The 20,024-nt window shown below is 41.5% G+C and overlaps 1 protein-coding gene across 4 annotated transcripts in view; it reads left to right on the top strand.

Moving 5' to 3' along the window:
- LMO3 (LIM domain only 3) overlaps positions 1-13,636 on the top strand; it is a 28,537-nt gene extending 14,901 nt beyond the window's left edge. For all 4 annotated transcript variants that reach the window (XM_072399877.1, XM_072399876.1, XM_072399875.1 and 1 more), the window contains exons 3-4: positions 10,353-10,478; positions 13,220-13,636. In XM_072399877.1, coding sequence (XP_072255978.1) covers positions 10,353-10,478; positions 13,220-13,325 — 232 coding nt within the window. In that variant the 3' untranslated portion in view covers positions 13,326-13,636. The remainder of the gene's footprint in view (positions 1-10,352; positions 10,479-13,219) is intronic.
- The last annotated feature ends 6,388 nt before the right edge of the window (positions 13,637-20,024 follow it).

Genomic DNA, 20,024 nt, shown 5'->3' with positions numbered 1-20,024 from the left:
TCACTGGCAATGTAATTCCTTTTTGCATAGATTCAAGGTTCTGGAAACTTTCCTCATTCATCTTTATAGGCACGACATCACACAGTTGCTGCAGACTTACCGGATCTCAATCTAAATCATACCAAAGGTGTTCTATTGGATTGAGATCTGGTGGCTGTGGAGGACATTTGAACTCATTGCCATGGTCAAAAAAGCAGTTTTAGATGATTTGATTATGCATTATCCTGCTAGAAGCATCCATCAGAAGATGGGTACACTGGCCATAAAAGGATGGACATGGTCAAGGACAATATTAAGGTAGGCAATGTCATTAAAATATTGCTCAATTAGTACTAAGAGGCTTAAAGTTTGCAAAAAAATAAAAAAATAAAGATCTCTACATGATTATACCACTACCGTCCTCAACCATTGATACAAGACTAGATGGATCCGTGTGTTCATGTTGTTGATGCCAAAATCTGACATCTAAATGTTGCAGTAGAAACTGATTTGTCCAGTCATCACTGATCAAGTTTTGGTGATCCCCTGAGAGTTGTAGCCTGTTAGGCACCTGGTGTGGTCTCCTTCTGCTGTAACCCATCTACTTCAAGGCTGAACAAGTGTGTGTTCAGAGATGCTCTTCTGCACACCTTGTTTGCAATTAGTTGAATTTAATTATGCCAATCTATCCACTGAAACCAGTCTGGCTATTCCCCTCTGACCTCTGGCATCAACAAGACATTTTTACCCCTGCTTACCACATTTTTTTTTCATGCCACCCTCCATAAATCTTAGAGATGGTTGTGTGTGAAAATCCCAGCAGATCAGCAGTTTGTGAAAAACTTAGATCAGCCCGCCTGGCACCACCAACCATGCCACATCCAAAGCCACTTAAATCACCTTACTTCCACATTCTGCTTTTTTGTTGGAATTTCAGCAGGTCATCCTGAAAAATGCTAAGTTGCCTTGATGCATTGAGTTGCTGCCATGAGATTGGCTGATTAGATATTTGTATTAACAAGTGGTTGAACAGATGTACCTAATAAAGTGGCCAGTAAATGTGAATTTTTAGTTTGTTTTTGGAAATGACAACAAAACTTTTTAGGTTCCTTAAAAAAGGCCACAAACAAAGTATTATCACCAACATTTCTGGGAGGTCAGAGGGACATATTAAAACATGTCCCTATAAAAAAAGCATGTTGTTATTTCTTCAATGAACAAAAATTATTGTATAGTCGGGAAAACACTAAATTCCTAATTATGAATTGCAGCTGTCCTGCCGCTGCATTGAAAAAGCGCAGCTACTACAATATCCGCCATCACTCGCGTCTATAGACCAGTGGGCTCTCTGCCTGGGCTTGGCCCCGCATCAAACTGTTTTATAGACGCAGGGATATGTAGTAGCGGTGCTATTTCAGTGAAGAGGGAGTTCCAGCCTCTCATAACATTAAGCTTCGCATTGGACTGTTTACTTGACGCAGGGAATTGTAGTAGCGGTGCTTTTTCAGTTTCACGTTTGGCCCGTGACTTTGTCTAAGTTTTTAAGTTTGGCCCACTGTCTATTTGAGTTTGACATCCCTGCTCTAAGAGGAGTCTGCTGAGCATGCTGGTTCAAGATGGCAGTGTCCAGCTGCAGTCTTAGGGCTTCTGGATGTCTATTCAATGAAGGCGTTTATGGGTGGATAACATACAACTCGATTAATGTGCATGTAATATTATGAGAAGATTGTTAATGAAATAAATAGCAAGGGCAAAGGGATTCTTTACACTGATATTTCTTCTATATAGACACACCAGGTTCCCATTCTCCCCATCTATTAAATGTGGAAGAGACATTTTCAAGTTTCATGCAGGCATGGGACAGTCTCTAAACTCCCGGAGTAAAAGGTCACTTAGCACAGCGAGTGGATAGTGATGGAATATTAGATTGTCAGGTCTACAGAGGGAATGCAGTATAGTTCTGGTGGACATTTGTGAATTAATTTTTGTATTGGTGGCTGTTTGAAGTTGAAATATTTAACAGTAATTTGTTGTGGTCTGACAGGTGAATACAAGGAATCATATAAAGGGGCCCATATCTACAATGGAATAGTCCACTATACTCTTATATATGAGTTTATTGTATATCTTTTAATAGAGTCTTCCTGGTACGTTCGTTGAATATTAAGCCCTACGCAGCAGGTTCTTTCAATCCTGTTTGTTTCTTTGTATTTACTTTTTTTGTATTTGTCTGTGTTATTCTTTACAGTAGCTGATTATGTATGTACTTTAAATATATATATTCTCCATTCTGTCTGTTCTGCCATTGAGGACTCAGGGTCTATAGGGGAAGGAAGTCAAAGCTGTCAGGACTAAAGCATGGAGAACGATGTTTGCTGTACACAGGTAAAGGTCAAATGAGCTGTGAAGGTGGACCTGATTGTGTCTTTGCAGATATGACCATCTTCTTGAGTGTGGGGTACATTGCATTGTACTGTATATGGACAGAAATCCATAAACTGTACTGTGTACATGCATTGCAATCCATATAAAGAGATTGATACATTGTACTGTATACAAACAGGTCCCCACATTGTACTGTATATATATAGAGCGCTATACTTAGTACTGTATATTTAGGGACCCAATAATTCTGTGTTCAACCCAGAAATTTTGGGTGGGAAGAAATTTTAGGTGGGAGCCATCCCCTATATTGTGACCCAATGGCCCTGATTTATTAAATCTCTCTGAGGCTGGAGAGAATAGACTTTCACCAGTGAAGCTGGGTGATCCAACAAACCTGGAATGGATCTGGTCCTGGATTCAAAGCATTTGCTAGCAAATAGCAAATAACATTGAAGAAATCCGTTCCAGGTTTCCTTGATCACCTAGCTTCACTGGTGAAAGTGTATTCTCTCCAGCCTGGGAGAGCTTTAATAAATCAGGCCCAATGTATCAGCAACCACCTAAAAACAGCCAGGTGGTTAATAAAAAGTGCTGGGTGGTGCTAAAAGTGTGTGGGGGGGGGGACACTGTAATTGCATTGTGTATGTATAGGGATCCATACTTTGTCCTGGATATAAAGATATGCATGCATTGTTCATTAAATCGAGACATCCATGTAGTGTACTGTATTAAAAAAAATCCATATATTTTGCTGCATGCAAAGATCCATAAAGTGTAATGTATATAGAGACATCCATCCACTGTATTCTATATACATATCCATAATAAGCACTGTATGTAGACATCTTTACCCTAAAAAGTATAAAGGAAGAGCCAGTCACTGTACTGTATATAAAGAAATCCACATATTACCTCTGATTTATAAATCAGAATACACTTTCATCAGTGAAGCCGGTTGATCCATCAAACCTAGAATGGATTTCTTGAAAGTCATTTGATATTTATTAGCAAATGTTTTGAATCCTGGACCAGATCCATTCCAGGTTTACTGGATCACCCAGCTTCACTGATGAAAGTGTATTTTCTCCAGCCTTGGAGAGCTTTCATAAATCAGGGCCATCGTGTTGTAAAAAAAGAAATCTATACATTGTACTATATAAATAGATACCTAAACACTCATTTACCCAATCATTTTACAATGTTATCACATCAGAATACAGATATTTATTTCCAAGAAATTGACCATTCTGTTTAGGTGAGTCAAATAGGATTTTACAATTATAGCCATATGGCTACATTGGAGAGCCTTATCCTTGTGTTGAAGCTTTGTGAATAGAGCGTATTGTACTGTGTATAAATACATTGATGCATTATATTGTATAAAGAACTACACTGAACTATCCATACACTGTAGTGTATATAGGGACATCTAGATTTTACACTGTATAAAGGAACAAATGGAAGTGAGTAAAGGGTGTCTACTGTTGTCACTCTTTAAACTAGGCTGATACCACAGCTGGCTCGGGTCACATGATACCTTCTGGTCTAAGCATGCCTTGTATTTCCTTGAGAGACTAACAGAAAAGGGAAGCAGTACTGATTCTTCCTATATTATGCTGTATGGGGACAGGCCTATAGATGATTGAAGATCGATCTATAGTCAGATTTGCCTTCTTCATTGGGATTGACTTACTAAAGCAGTATAACCTGTTCGCATAGCAAAGTGACTTTCCCCTTGAAAGTGACATTTTATGACATGAAACTCCAATAATTTCAACCATTCAGTCACATGCAAGGCACTCACCCCCACTCTTCCCCTTTCCTCTTATTTCTACAGGTCCTTGTTTCATCAGTGTCATTCATTCCTGCACTTTCCATTCTCTTTTATTCATACAGATGGTCTTTGTTCCATCATTGTCAATCACCCCCACTCTTCCCCCTTCTGTTTCATTCCTACAGGCGATCCTCGTTCTATCAGTGTCACTCGCCCCTTTCTTTCCCATTCCTAGAGCTGGCCCTTGTGCCGGCAGTGTCCCTTACCCCTGCTCTCCCCTCTTCTCTCTCATTGCTATAATCACTCCTTGTTTTATCAGTGTTACCCCCTCTGACACTGGCTGACTTTACATTTCAGCTGGTGTGCAGGGTGCGCTTAGGACTAAAATTTTCATCCAATTTTTAAAAGATGGTTATTTGGAGGTGTAACAGAAGGGTGTTTTTATAGGAGTTGTTCTTTAATGCTTTACTTCACCAGATCCAATACAAACTTGCTGTGTCTTTTGGTGGCACGAGGGGAAGTTGTAGCAGCAGGAGGTCAGGAAGAGGATGTCAGTGGTGGCAGGACCAGGTTTTTTTATCATTTCCGTGTAACTCAAGAGATGGATATTTCCATCCTGAGACAGGTGCAGATGTGTGACCTGATAGTATTGTGCAGCGATAGATGGTGGCTGCTAAGATTAATGTGATCAGTGCACAGGATGGACGTCCAGGAGGGAAATGTGCCCACTGTCTGACGATGAATGAGATTTCCGCATGTGCGCACTCTGAGCGCTGACACTTCGGTGAGACGTTTGGCTCCCCCTCCCTGCAGCATGGCAATAATTCATCATTAGCTCTTCAGAGTCCGTCGCCAGATGAAAAGTGATGGAGCCGCCAGCCGGGCCCAGACAGCGTGCAGCGCAAAAACCTTCTGTGTCCGTGCAATCCCCCGGACACTGCACAACAATAATTAGCACAAAGCCGCGTTGGGAGTCCCTCAATAGTTCTGGATCACACGTGCAGAATCTACAAACCATTAGACAGTTGTCGCAGGCCGCGGAGGGTCTCCTGCACTAGAACGTTCCCTGGCAGGCCGCATCTCTCTGACATCCGCCGGCCTCTTCCAAGGACTTTGTTTAGCTGCAACAAATCATTTGTCTGTTATTAACCCGCAGCTTGTAATTATGCAGATTGCCATAGATTTCCCGGCCCTGCCGGTGAGACGGAGCCTCGTTGTGCGGCCGCCGGCGCTGAGCTGGACATGCATTACTGAGCGCGATTCATTTATCATAGTGAGTGATGGCAGGCGGGCAGGGCTCAGGTCCCAGCGGTTAATGTACTGGGTAATTAACTGTCATTTGCCTAGTAATAGGCCCATGATCAATGGTTTGTGTAGAAACAAATTCTAATCAGGCAGCTGATAAATGCGCTCAGCGAAAGCAACCGGAATTGGGGGACAAATGGAAACCGCAGCCCCTTTCCAAACGCCTCGTCTGTCGCACCGACGCCATTTCTCTTTGTCTTCTGCTTTACAAGTAGAGAATTCACCTGGAGAGGACCTGGGATACCTCATACACATAAAATTATTATTGTGTTATATTGCTATTTAAAAAAAATTACAGTTTATTAATATCAGTTATTAAAGATCATGTTCCTTATAAATGATACTAATACTCATTACTTTATTATTTATTTTTGCTGTGTATGTTTCTGTAAATAGGTCATTTAACTTATCTTGGAGTTATTATATATAATAAATCTTACAACCTCTTATGAGGCCTCCGCTGTTGGCAATGTCTCTTCCGGCGTTCTTTCTACATAGGAGCTTTGCAACAATACAGTGGGCCTGTTTTGTCAAAGCTCTAAAAGACTGGTCCATGATTGAAAACATTTGCCAAATAATAGTAAACAATATTTAGAACTCCAATCTAGGTTTGTCAGATTACCCAGTTTCACCCATGATAGTCATATCTTGGAGAGCTTTGATAAATCAGGCCCAGTATAGGGGGCTGTAACACCTCAAAAGCTGTAGTAAAAATGTGGACTTGTACTGGGGGAAGTAAGTTGTCATCGCTGATCTGGTTTTTAATAATACAGCTTGCCTGGTTGGTGTTCTGATCCTCTGCCAATAATAATGTCCGAATCACAATTCCACCAGATAACTGCTGCACAACTTGTCACAAAGTTATCTGTATGCCTGTTCCCGGTCTTTGACTGAAACTGCTAAAATCGGCTTTACATCCAGGCAATTGGCATTCTTTACAATCAGTGCAGCGATGGCAGCTCACATCATCCCTCAGTATACGTACACATGGAGGGATTGATTAGACGTACTGTGAGATTGTGTGACGTACTGTATTAGATGCTCTGTGAGGTCATGGGGTATTTTTTCCCTCATAACAATCTGAGTGTTTTCTTGGCACCAGTAGTTTAACACATTATATTTGGTGATAAAGATTTTCCTATTTCAGTGTGGTAATTGGTAGGATTAAGAATTTGGAGCTGCAAATTTGTTGTTATAAACTCAGGAGATGACAATCTATTTCTCAATCTCTTTATATTATTCTCAATATGGGGGAAAAAAAATCAGTAGTATGAATTTGTGGTTTTATTTAAATAAATGACTGGCATGCTACGGGTGTGCTGTCTTTATTCATCTTTTTTTGGGAACAAGTAATGGGTCCTAAATGACCCTTGTTCTCATTCCCTAATGATATCTGGTTAGAGGGAGCCTGATTAGAAGGAGCGTCCTGATTTCATTAAAAGCCTCTTTCAACAAACCCGTACAAACTATTTGGGGGATAGGATGTGGGAAAGATGCCCTATCCCTCAACTTTGGAACCCCCCACTGTTGAGGGAAGACACAGGGCTTGATATGGTACATGAAGCCAGGAAGTGAGATGTGAATGCTTCCTGTACCTTGGCCATCCAGGTTACAGTTTTGGTTTGACTATTAAGATGAACCCAATGCCTTTTTTATGAGTTAAAATACCACAAACTTCTGTATGGGATTCCCCAAACATGATATTTTAGGAATTAGTCACATGAAAGTCATTTCTGACTTTCATGACAGTATTTTTACACAATAATTTTGCATTGTTACTAATAACTTATAGAAGTACCAGACTACACATACCACTCTTTTAGCACACAAAATTGCCAGAACTGAACTGCAAGATTTAACAGATATTTAACATTTTTCAATGGGCTTAAAAGCCCATTGATTATGCATTGATCAAAGCATATTGATTGTCAGAAAAGTTTATTTTATCTTTTACACATTGATCCAAATTGTTGCCAAAATAGAAGATTGCCAGCTTGTGGACATGGCACAAGTAACGCTGTAGTGCCCTACACACAAGATGGCACCGTCTGGAGTGATATATAGAAAATACCAGCCCTAGCAGGGAGTGCTCCACTTTCTGCAGCACATGGCTTTCCATGAATCGCACAGAAATTGTTGAGGATCTAACGGGCCTTCTACGCTAACAAGAAGATCTGAACAAGATTGACATTTGTGTGTAGCTGAAATTTGTTTAGGTGGTCAATCCAACATACACACATTGAGCTTGAATTTTTTAAAGCTCTCCAAGGCTGGGGAGGATACATTTTCATCAGTGAAGCTGGGGGATCCAGCAAACCTGGAACAGATTTCTTCAGTTGCTATTGGTTAGCAAATATTTTCATTCCTGGACCAGATCCATTTCAGGTTTGCTGGATCACCCAGCTTCACTGTTGAAAGTGTATCCTCTCTGGCCTAGGAGAGCTTTAATAAATTAGGCCCATTGTGGTTGATTTATTTAAGGAATATAAACTGTTTACTTACCAAGGTGAATCATTTCATTGCAAAGTATTTTTCACTCAGCTTAGTAATTGACACAAAGCTCTGTTAACTTCAACCAATCATGCAAGGAAAATTCATTTTTTTTTAGTTTTCCTTACAAGTGATTCTGTTGTTGCAAAGTGTATTTTCACTTTTAGAGCAGGAAAGCTATATCTCAATAGGAGGGCACCTGTCCAAAAAACATTTTTGTTGTAGGTATTAGGGCGAGTGACATATTTCACTGTTAAAAGTCGCTTTGATTTACCATAGTAAGTAAACCCTGTAAACCAGTAAGATCCCTTTAGTAAATTGGTCCCATTGTGTCCTTTGGCAGCAGAAAGAAGATACATCACCACACACCTGTATAATAATGTGTCTGGTGTGGAGAGTTCATTGTATAAAACTTGCAGATTGCTGGCAAATCTTTAGCTCACCTGTTAGGGGATGGATGGGGCCCATAGGAGGCTGTAATAAATATACCAGGTGCTGCAGAAGTATCTGTGCTTATAAGGTGAGTACACACCCTGAATACACACAGCAACGCATACAATGTATACATAAACAACACACATATGTCATATACACAAAAAATAACATTCACAGCAACACATACAATGTATACAAAAACAACGACACACATGTCATATACGCATAAAAATAACATATACACACATTGACATACACATATCATATACAGTGTACACATACATTATATACACACGCACCATACATAATAAATTGTGAGAAATGTTCGTGCCCATTTTTACTGAATTTCTATTCAAATATTTTAACAACTGTGAAGAGTCCACAGAGTAATCATGCCCATGGTCCTGGCTGGGATGAGTTATTCTGCTCCGCCACCGGCAAATTCTTTCCGCTTCATGAGGGATTACCCGGTATTCAGGGAATAAAGATTTAGAGGGGGGTCATGTGCAAGCAATGTCCCTGTTTGATTGGCTGATTTTTTGGTTAGTGATGCAATTTGCTACCTTTATCAGATATTTCTGGAAATACCTGGCCTGCACAGTCCTGGGTGGTTTTTGATATTTGTGATCTGCATCCTTTCAGCCACCATCAGCAGCAGCCCAGAGTGACTGAAACAGCAGGAAAAATGTGGGACATACGTTGATTTCCTGTTTAGAAATATATTCATACCATTCTGATCCTGTAAAGCTCTACATTATGATTGTTTTCACTGCATTTATGAAGTGCTGCTTTATAAACCAAATTCTAATGTAGTGGGTGGGTTCTATTTGTGACTTTTTACTGACTTTTGCTAGCTGTTTGTGGTGTGGTAATGTTTGCTGGGTGTTCATTTTGTGTTTTCTGTCTCATTACAAAAATAATGCTTTGGTAACATATCACTTCTTACAATGCATTGCCATATTCTATACTTAGGTAAAATTCAGAAAGTTAGAATTTTACCCCAACCCATTACAATGCAGCATATGTTAAAAAAGACTACCAGTAAGTTCTGTTGTCCCTGCATTGTGGCTGTGTTGGACAGTACAGTGCAATACATGTGTGTAAATGATCCCTTGTTTATACATAGACACAGCCTGTGCTGGCCTTGCAGGGTTCCCAGCCTTGGATTTTAGACTTCTAATGTCAGATCTGGATCAGAAGGCAGTTTTTCTTTTTACTTAAAAGCCAAATCACTAATCTAGAACCCAATATACCCTGTATACCATAATAGCAGATAATTTATATCATGTTGAATGTCTTGCTATACTTTCTAACATTGGGGAACCCTTGAGATAACTTTCAGCACTTAGGGAACCCCTTCTATAATTACTATATTTACAGCTCACAGTATTTTAGCATGGTGATCAGTGGGAGGAATGTCATCCTTACAGATAGAAAAAAGGATCATTGGTGTCAGGTAAACTGACCTGAGAGGCCAAATTGCTCATTGCTCTAGGAACCCCAGCAAACTCTGGAGGAACCCTGTGGTTTAATGGAGCTCTGGTAGAGAATCACTGACCTATACAATCTTATATGTCATATTGTGCTCCCTATAATGTATTACATATCATACTATATTTTCTGTAGTGTTCTATACCATACCATGTTATATACCAAAGACTGCTCCCTATATTGTGTTTTATATCATACTATGTGCTTTATACTGTGTTAATCCATACTATGTTTTTTATACTATCCTCACTTTACAATGTTATATCATGCTTGCTATACTGTGTTATGTCATACTGTACTCCCTGAACCATGTTATGTCATACAATGCTCTCATACTATATGTCACACCATATATTCTGCAACGTTTTATATTTTGTTCTTTCACTTCCCAGTCCCTTCTCACATACTAATATAAAAGTCTGATATCATATTTTAAAAGAAGCATTATGTCCGATTTGGATCCCTCCAGTGACCGCCCTTTTTTTTCTTCCAGGTTATTTGGGGTGACAGGAAATTGCGCAGCGTGCAGCAAACTCATTCCAGCATTCGAAATGGTGATGCGGGCAAAGGACAATGTCTACCACCTGGACTGCTTTGCCTGTCAGTTGTGTAATCAGAGGTGGGTTCTCTTTATGAGCATTAATAAACTTATTGACTGTCCTTGGAAATTCAGGGGTGTACAGGAGAAACCAGCCAGTTCCTTTTAGAATGCCACTCTTTCTGTCTTTCTGCAATGGGTGGGGAGTTGTCTCCTTATAACAAAGGATGATCATGACATGTAGGATGTATGTCCAGGTGAGGCTCGGTCAGAAAAGAACAGTCCAAAAGGCTGAGAACAGGAAAACACTACATCCTATACAGAGGGAATATATTTAACTTCATAAAGCATTCAAATGCCATCCTACTTATACATGGTTGTCTTCCTCATATAGATGGTCCTTCCTGACAGAATCCCATTAGAGAAGGAATGTAAAGAACTTACTGTTAAACTCCAATAGCATCTGCTGAAGAAACACTCACAGTCAAATCAGATTCCAGATTCACAGTTAAATTACAGAACATAGATCTATGACTCTCATTAGGACAAATCCCTCACTGGCACTCTTTAATGCAGCCAAGACTCTCTGGTTCTGCACAATTAGCATCCGCTCGTCGCCTGTCTATTTCATTAATGGTGTCTCTTTTGTGGATAATGTGGCTACTGGACACAGATGAGCGATGCCACACACCGAATGTTATCCAGACAGATTAGCAGAGACACTTGGACACTCTGTGAATAGGAATGTCTGCGGGAAGTGTGATGTACAGTGTGTCCAGAAATACATAAAACCCCCAGGTTTTGTGTACAGCCATTGGGTATGACAGACCCAAGAGCTAACCCAATATGGGGCCCACAGATGTCTAACAGCCAATGACAAGATAAGATAATCTTTCTGGGATTGGAAACTCTTCCAAAGGTTTGCTGTATGCTGGAAGTCCCTGTGCACTGTATTACCTGTTCTCTGTGGGGATTCATGAGCACTGTATGGCCTTTCGTGCCTGGGTTCCTAGACCCTACACTCTGTATGGCCTGCTGTTTTTCTAGGGCCCCTGATTGCTACACACACATTGCACACCAAATAAGCTTTTCTTTTAGCATTAAAAGACTCGACTTACTGACATTGGGGGAGGGGGAGTGTAGTTTAAACTTCTAGTGGCTTTTGGTGTACTTCTCCACAATGACCAGCCTTACCCAGTATCACCTGCACCTCTATGTCAACTCTATGCAGTGTCCCTTTATTAGCATAAAAATGTTTGTAGGGATGGCATAATAGTGGAAGATATTTCTTGTGCACTGCTAACTTTCTGTCCGGTAACCCTGTAGAAAAGTACTGACAGTTCTTCCACCCAAGGAGTCAGCATCAGTCAATCAGCAGCTTTCGAATCAAGAAAAAGCTGTAAATGCCCCTGTTATGCACACAATATCTGTGGATTTTAGTTTTCCTTTCCTTGGGGGTTTGTGTTGTGATATATGGGATTTCCTGCAGCCTGATTAAAAGCAATCAGGAGCTACACACCACACAATGAAGATGAACAACACAAGTTCTTTTCAGTCTTTTTCAAAAATGGCATTCTCTGTCGCCTCCATTGACGCTCCATTGCAAAATAAATAGCGCTATTGTTCACCTCTTTACAAATGTAAATCTGCCTTTAGAGGTTCCATAAAGGCAGCTTCCCAATTGCTTTCTAATCTGCGTGACAATTCCCAGTTTGCGGCCTCAGCACTACCAATCCACTGTGTTAGTGATCCGCCACCATGACAGGCCGCGCAGTGTAATTATGTGCCGCTCAGTGCTTGTCAGTCTCAGTTGTTAGGACCACTCCAAGATTAATATGTTACAGTTAGACAGACTTTCACTATTTTTCTTGGCAATAATAGTGGCCCACATTGTAATCACTGTTTAAAGATTGTGTTACAGCACTTAATTATTGGAGCGATGTGCATTGTGTGTGCCATTGTGAATAGCTTGGTTATATCTTTACAATTTAATTGCAGAAAATACTTTTTCATTAAATAGTCGCTGATCTGGTCTGCTGTGAGGTGCCGTTATAAGTGCTGTGTGTAACAAATGCACCATCCAGAACTAAATGCACCCAAATCTGTGAGAGCCATTATTTCCCAAATACCTTCTACAGGGGTATTGTTCAGACATGGTCCAGAGTGCTCCATCACATGGCTCACCCAATACTACACCCAACCAGAACAAGGACCAGCTTTAGGAATAAGAGGGAAGGTTAAGATTAGACACCCAAATAGAACACTACAACCAGGAATAGCTGTAGGAATGCAAGAGAAGGGGAAGAGTGACACCAATGGAACAAGGACTAGCTGTGGAAATGAAGGACTGAGAAGTAAGGGAAAGGGCAGGGGAAAGACACTAATAGAATAAGGACCGGGTATAGGAATCAGAAAGAAGGGGAAGAGTGGAAGTGGGTCACACCAATGGAATCTAGACTGGCTGTAGTAAAAAAAAAAAAAAAAAAAAAAAGAGAAAGGGAAGAGTGGGAGTTAGTGATACCAATAGAACAAGGACTGGCTGAAAGCCTAGAAGGGAATGACATGGGTGAATTACACTAATAGAACAAGGACTAGCTGTAGGAGTAAAGAATTAGAGGGGCAGCCAGCAAGGACTGGCTGTAGGAATCGGAAAGAAGGGCACTAATTAAGTGCAGTTGGGCAGTGGGTGTCTGGTGTCACATTCCCCTGCTGTGCTTCTCCCATTTTTTATTTTCTATTAATAATATACTGTATATTTTTTTTTTTTTGGGGGGGGGGGCGGTCATTTTAGTTATCTCTAATTGAATGTTGTTCTCTTTCAGGTTTTGCGTCGGGGACAAATTTTTTCTAAAGAATAACATGATTCTGTGCCAGACAGACTACGAGGAGGGGCTGCTGAAGGAAGGCTACGTGGCGCAGGTGCGCTGAAGATAGCGGGAGCTCTGATTGGACGCTGGGTGTGCTCCGGCCACAATATTGTACAGACTTTCTGTTTGCGGTTTCCTTTCGCTTACGCCCGTTGTGTGATCGGCATGAGACGATGTGTACATAGCGAACCTGACACAAATGGGATACAGTTTTATTGTGTTACCGTTTGTGCCGTCGTTGCTTTCTTTGTATCGTTGCTGTTGGTACAGTGTTGATGATGTATATTCTGCCTGACAGATTTTTCAGCAATTTTACAGAGCTGGAACTTTCTAGAACAAAGAATTAAAGAGCACAACATGTTGGTTATATAAGAGGGCCTCCGTCTCCCATGATTGTCACCAATCACAGTAGTTATCTGTATTCAGAAGACACATCTGTTTCTACAGGTTTTTATGGTATTCCTCATGGTCACTAAGCCCCACTTCTTGATGTCTGCGGCATCCCAGAGCATCGAACACCTTGCCAGTCTCAATGTTTTCTCTCACCTACTGGTCATAGATTATCATTGCTGAATGTTCAGTAATACCTACAGCTCCGCATGGGATTATGATATAAGTTGATAATTCAAGGATGGGATTATGCAGGTAATGGTTCAAGGCTGCAGAAAAGAATATCAAATTGTCTCATAGAGTGTGATTAATGCCACATTTTTTTTTTTGCTAACTAACCCCCCTCCCCCCACTGCCCCCTTTACCTTATCTAGTCCAGTTCAAAAAGAGGTGCAGGTTTTGTGGGAGAAACCCTGGTTTAGGTGGGCCCATCATTAAAAACTACACCTTGGAACAATAGGAGACAGGTCAGAACTACCAGATCACATTTTTCAAATGTAAATAACTTTGCTGAAAACTTTATGGTGGCAGTATTACAGTTGTAAGACACTGGAAGGATGCCAATGCCTTCTGTCAGGAAGGTACATATAGGCAGGTACAGTTATCTCAAGGTGGTCCATACTTACAGCGGGATATCAATCAGATTTGTTCCTCTTTATTCCCCCAGTCAATTACCTTGGGACACCCCCGTCTCTGTGGCTAACTGGCCTTAATATTAGTATGATCTTACACACGTGGCCCCTAAAGAGCCTTTATGCACATTCTGATCTGGCAGCAGGGATGGTTGGGGTGCATGAAGCATGGAGAAAGTCATACAGTAAGTATACAGAGTATTCCATCAAGACAAAAGCATCTACTGTTCTGGGACACCAAAACGAGGGATGGGCAAATAAGCAGCAACAGGTATGGTGGCAGACGAGAACAGTTTATTATACATGGGGTGTGTTACTAAAAGTCAAGAAATATATGGTGCCCCTTGGAAGCCTACTTTACCAGGACGATGCTTATATAGGACACTGAACCTGGAGAAAGTCTTATATGTACAAACCGCACAACTGTCCGAAACTCTGCAAGGCTTTCCCAAATCTTGTTTTGAACCTTGAAGCTTAGCGGACCACCTGTAGGTCCTAAGGGGCACCTGCTACAAAAAGTCCATACGTCTGATCACCAGAGCCCCTGTTCTAGAGAGATGGGGTCTTCTCTCCCCACTTCCTGTCTTTGGCCATATGGCAAACATGTTTCCAAGGTCTCCAAAGGTGTGGCACTGCTCTGGAGTCTGCCCCATGAAGTCCTTTATTATCCCAGTTAAAAAAAAAAAACATAATTATGCAATCAGAGTGATTGGAAATGTGCATTGACGTAACATCGCAGGCTTGGCTAGATTGGAATTTTATATGTGTAATACAAAATTCTGCACAACAGTGTGGTGATGTTCTAAAATAAGACATTAACAAATCAGATGGAAGCAGAGTATATGGATTATTCTAGTAGAATGAGAAATAGTAATTGTTGAAAAGCAACACTGATAATGCAAGTGATTTTAATATCTTTAAATTGGCATCGAGATGGATTGAGTTGGTCATATACATATGTCCTGTATTATTAATGTGACAGATTCCCTTTACATGTACCCTGATAATAGACCCCATCCATAGGTCAGTATAAACATTTAAATATAGAGAGTAACCTGCACAGATTATCTCTAGCACCCTGGCAACTGTCAAACATCCCATTCCTATATTAAAACTTCTAATTTTACCTCTCTTCCTTTATGTATCTCTATAGGTAAACTATGAGACAAATGAGGTGGGGGGGCTAGAGCGCTGACTTGGATATGAAGGAAGTTCAACCAGCACAATACATACCCCCCCTTACATCTCTATACTGACCCCATCCCACTGCTAGCACAGTATATACATATTCAGCATCAGTACAATATAACCACCCTACACAACACTATATACATCCCCCCGAACCCCCAGCACAACATAAAAGTCCAAAGCTGCACAAACTCCATTAGTTCTGGGAAGCAGATTGTATGGTCTTGGATCCAAGCTCCATCTTTAAGCACAAGCTTCTTCTAATTCTATTCTAACCTCACTCAGTAAATGTAGATTCTAACCACTTTAAGATTTCAAGGCAAATTATTCAGACTCCAGCTGAGTGTCAACTCATCCCTTTATTTCCCCTAAGTATTTATCCCGTCATATTCTGATTGGAGTCAGCTTTTGATCCTTTACTTGCATATGCTGAAAAGAAGAGAAATGAACTCATCAGGTTGCAGCTCCTTAATTGTCTAATTACAGATTGAGGGCAAGGAGGTGACCAAGTTTTTTAAATTAACTCCAGTAGAAAAAAGTCAGGTCAGCAGGCTGGATATGCTATGTGAATCATTTTGAGAGATATAACATCTCTCGATAACTTTTTGACCTTTAAATATATTAAAATCTAACAAATAATGATTAATCCTAATTAATTCAGTCCTGCCAATAAATCTACATTAAAGTCAATATTAATATTTGTCACTATTAATATTGTTCTTTTGGCAAAGTGGATGTTTTCATCATGGAGGAGGCCTCATCGCAATCTTATCATCCAGCAGCCTGTTGTGTCTAGCTGGGAATATTGCGTCTTTTCTTTCTGCGCTTTCACATTAATATACACCTTGTGGAGCCGCAGGAGCTTCAGACAGGAGAATTCGCAAGCCTCGGCGCTTGTCATGTGCCAGACACTGCGGGAGATGCCGCAGCTAACGATACAACTAACGATGACGAGTTCTGATTTCCCCTGGGATTGGCTGATCTATGGCCGCAAGCAGCGAGCAAGTGCTCCAAAGTGTGCTAACATCACCCCTGAGGCCTCGACACGGGCTCAGTGTCAGAGCAAAGCCCATCTGGCTGATCACCGCCACCCGAAGACTTATGCGCGACGACAAGAGGGAGCGCTAAAACTCACATTTTAAATTAAAGAGCTGAAAGGTATGATTTAACAATTCTCCCAACTCAATAAGCCAAAGATAAACAGCAAATTACACGATTCGGTGAGGAGAAGAGAAACATCTTCCATCGATTCTCGCGTCAAAAATTAATCTGCCTGCGAATGACCTCTGCTCCAGTCCGCCAGCACTGATAGACGGTGCCTCGGTGTCGGCTCTTCACCTCCAGGCCAGGCCCTGATTATGGCTTCCTCCGAGACGCCGCTCATGCTGGGATCGCTAAATTAAATTGGAATCAATACTTTCCAAAAATAATTGGGAGAAAATATTCAGAAGTTGGCGGTGTGCTGGATGTGCGCAGAGAGGCGCGAGGCCGTCCTGGGGTGAGACCGGAGGGGGAAGCAGTTCAAAGGTGTCTCTTGGTATTCTTCCTTTCTGAGTGCAGAATTCACCTCATACGGTGAGTATTTACCAATTGCTGCATCTCCACAAGGCTCTGCGCTTTCTTCGTCTTAACCCCTTCCTGTCTCACCTGCGCAGAAATTTTCTGCACATTTGCTGCAGATGATCTTCATTTGAGAGATCTAACAATTACCATCAAAACACTGATTTGATTTTCTTGGACCCCAGCAAGGTGAATTCGGATCAGTTGCTACTGGTTGTTGCACTTTCACATTGCCGTTATACTTTGTGTGATCAAATAGGAACCCCGCCATGATACATAGGGGGCCTTTTATCATCTGCAGCCTAACATACAAGGTCACAGAAGTCATTGTAGGACCCCCAGCCACAAATGATTGGAAACTCTGATCAAACTGTTGCCATCTTTTGTTAAAAAAGTTGGCAGATGTATAAAAACTGAGAACTGAAATAGTGGGGAGATAAAGGGAAATGAAAGATTAGGGGGCAGAAAAAACATATTAGAGGGGGCAAAGTTAGAGGAAATAGGAAAGCGGTAATGGGAGAGATATGGCGAGAGATGAGAGAGGAAGGTAAAGTGGGTATTGGAGAGGAGTGGATAGGGCAGAGGAAGAGGGCAGGATAAAATTCACCTTGAGGTTAACATGAGAAGAGGTAGGTAGGCAGGAGGGGGGGCAAAAGAAGGGGATTGCAATTGGGGAGCAGAAGGAGTTGGGGGGGGAAGGAGAGGGTGGACATTAGGTGGAAGGGGGAGAGGTGACCTAATACGGTAGGAGGGGTAGAAAAGGAGGGACAAGGAGAAGTCGGAGACACAAGAGGGTGGGCATGAGAAGGGAGGGCAGGAGGAGGGGGTATAAGGGGGCAGCATAGATTGCGGGGGAGGGGGGAAGCTAAAAACAGAAAGGGGGGAGGAAATAGAAAAGAGGAATGTATCAAGAGGTACGGCATGAAGCAGGGTGAGAAAAAGACATAAAAAGGAAAGGAGAAAGGTGATTATGAAATTTATATGAAAATATGACTATGACAGGCTACAATTGGAGAGAAGTTTAGTGTCACCTGGGGGAGCTTATCATGTAGCCAAGAAAAAGATTTTAAAATTCATATACACAAAAGTTGTTGCTGCGAGCACCACTTTCTATGGTAATTTCCTTTAATATTAATGTAAAGAATGGCGGATGAACAGAATAGGTCTATTGCGGCGACTGTCCCTCCTCCACAGGTTCTTCTTATCGTTCTATTATTCAAATCTCCCTATGTGGGGACGGCCGCTGTTTGGACCGTGACAAATGGCTGCCTGGCCCTAGGCAATACGGATACATTTAACCTCTTTGCTGCCACGTCTAGAACAGGGTCTTTAAAGTTCACCAACTTATGGCGCCAGTCCTGGAATGCAGCCATCAGACATCCGTGCAGTTTCCCCCCATCCACTATGAATTTTCCTATTGGTTAGTTACAGTGGGAATAAGAGGCTGAAATTGTTTAACATTTCGGTGGCTCCGTACAAAACAGCACGGACGGATTTCTGTACATTATGGTAATTTTAGCGAGACAAAAGCACGGCGGGGGGCTGGATAATGGGAACACAAAACGCACTCCTCCGGGATTTCATGAGTCACAGCCAGATGCTTCAATAATTCCCCAGAGGTGTGATTAACTCACGAGGACTCCGCTTAGTGCGCCGCCGCTTAACTCCTCTCCAACGCCATCCGAAGAATGGGCCACAAATCTGTGGAAGAGCCGATCATCGGCCCTCATGTAGAGGGGATGAAATGTTCAGAATTAGCTTCACTTCTAAATGAAATATAATAATCCTAATTTGTCTCCCCCGAGGGGATTGCTGAATTTGTTTTGTCAGAGATCACATTAAATATAATCAGATTTATCGCCGGCTGTTCTCGATTGTTCGCTAAGAGTCAAACACTTTCTGGATTTTTGTAGCAGATTATGTGTGATGGTGCTATGGAGAAAATAGGGCATTTTCTGTGTAATCACCTTTCACCCCGCAAATTGTAGGCGTCATTTACTAAAGTGAGCCAACAAACAATTGAATGTTTTGTACAGTTTGTGTTACTTTTCTTTAGGAAATGGCAACTTATCCGTCTGCCGCATTTCAGGCACTATGATATTATGGCCTGGTGTGTTCTTCAGGGGATCTGATCACTCCCTGCAGGCCTCTCCCCATATGAGGTCCCTTTCATTTACCCCATGGTGTAATAGTCACTTTTCTCGCTTTTCCCTGCACAGATCATGCTGTTTATTACCATATCAGTGTTACAGACACATAGTTTGTGATGACAAAAGGCTACAAAAATTACTGAATGTTGTTGTATTTAGGGATTCCTTTACACAGGAGTACTTATTAGTAGGGGTCCTTGTACTCCCAAAGTCCTTGTATGCTGGTGTTCTAGAAAGCAGATGTTCTTGTGGGCTTGTGTCCATCTTTTTTGTATCCTTGACTCCTTGTAAACAGAAGTTCTGATATCGAGGAGTCCTGGTGCACAGATTATTATCAATAAAAAACAGGATATATATAGCGCCAACATATTACACAGTGTTGTACATTAAATAGGGGTTGCAAATGACAAAGATACAGACAGTGATACAGGAGGAGGAGAGGACCCTGCCCATAAGAGCTTACAATCTAGGAGGTGGGGGGAAGTATCACCCAATAGGAAGGGGGGATATGGAATGGTGGGTAAATAGTGAGGGTTTCAAAGGACAGAAGAAGACGGGTAGGCAAGTTTAAAAAGATGGGTTTCGAGTTTAAATGAGCAGAAGGTAGGAGCAAGCTGGATAGGACGGGGAAGACAATTCCAGAGAGTTGGGGCAGTTCTAGAGAAAGATTACAGGACAAGAATTGTGGATGGATTTAAAGGCAAAGCACAAAGGCTTGAATTTGATTCTAAGGTGAAATGGAAGCCAGTGTAGAGATCTGCAAAGAGAAGCAGCAGAAGAGGAGCGGAGGGAAGGATGGATGAGTCTGGCTGCAGCATTCATAATATATTGTAGATGAGA

This window comes from Pyxicephalus adspersus, chromosome 2 (genome assembly GCF_032062135.1).
Source record: "Pyxicephalus adspersus chromosome 2, UCB_Pads_2.0, whole genome shotgun sequence".
In the NCBI taxonomy this organism is placed as follows: Eukaryota; Metazoa; Chordata; class Amphibia; order Anura; family Pyxicephalidae; genus Pyxicephalus; species Pyxicephalus adspersus.
Note: the sequence above shows the minus strand (reverse complement) of the source record. Positions and strands in the feature narration are given on the sequence as shown.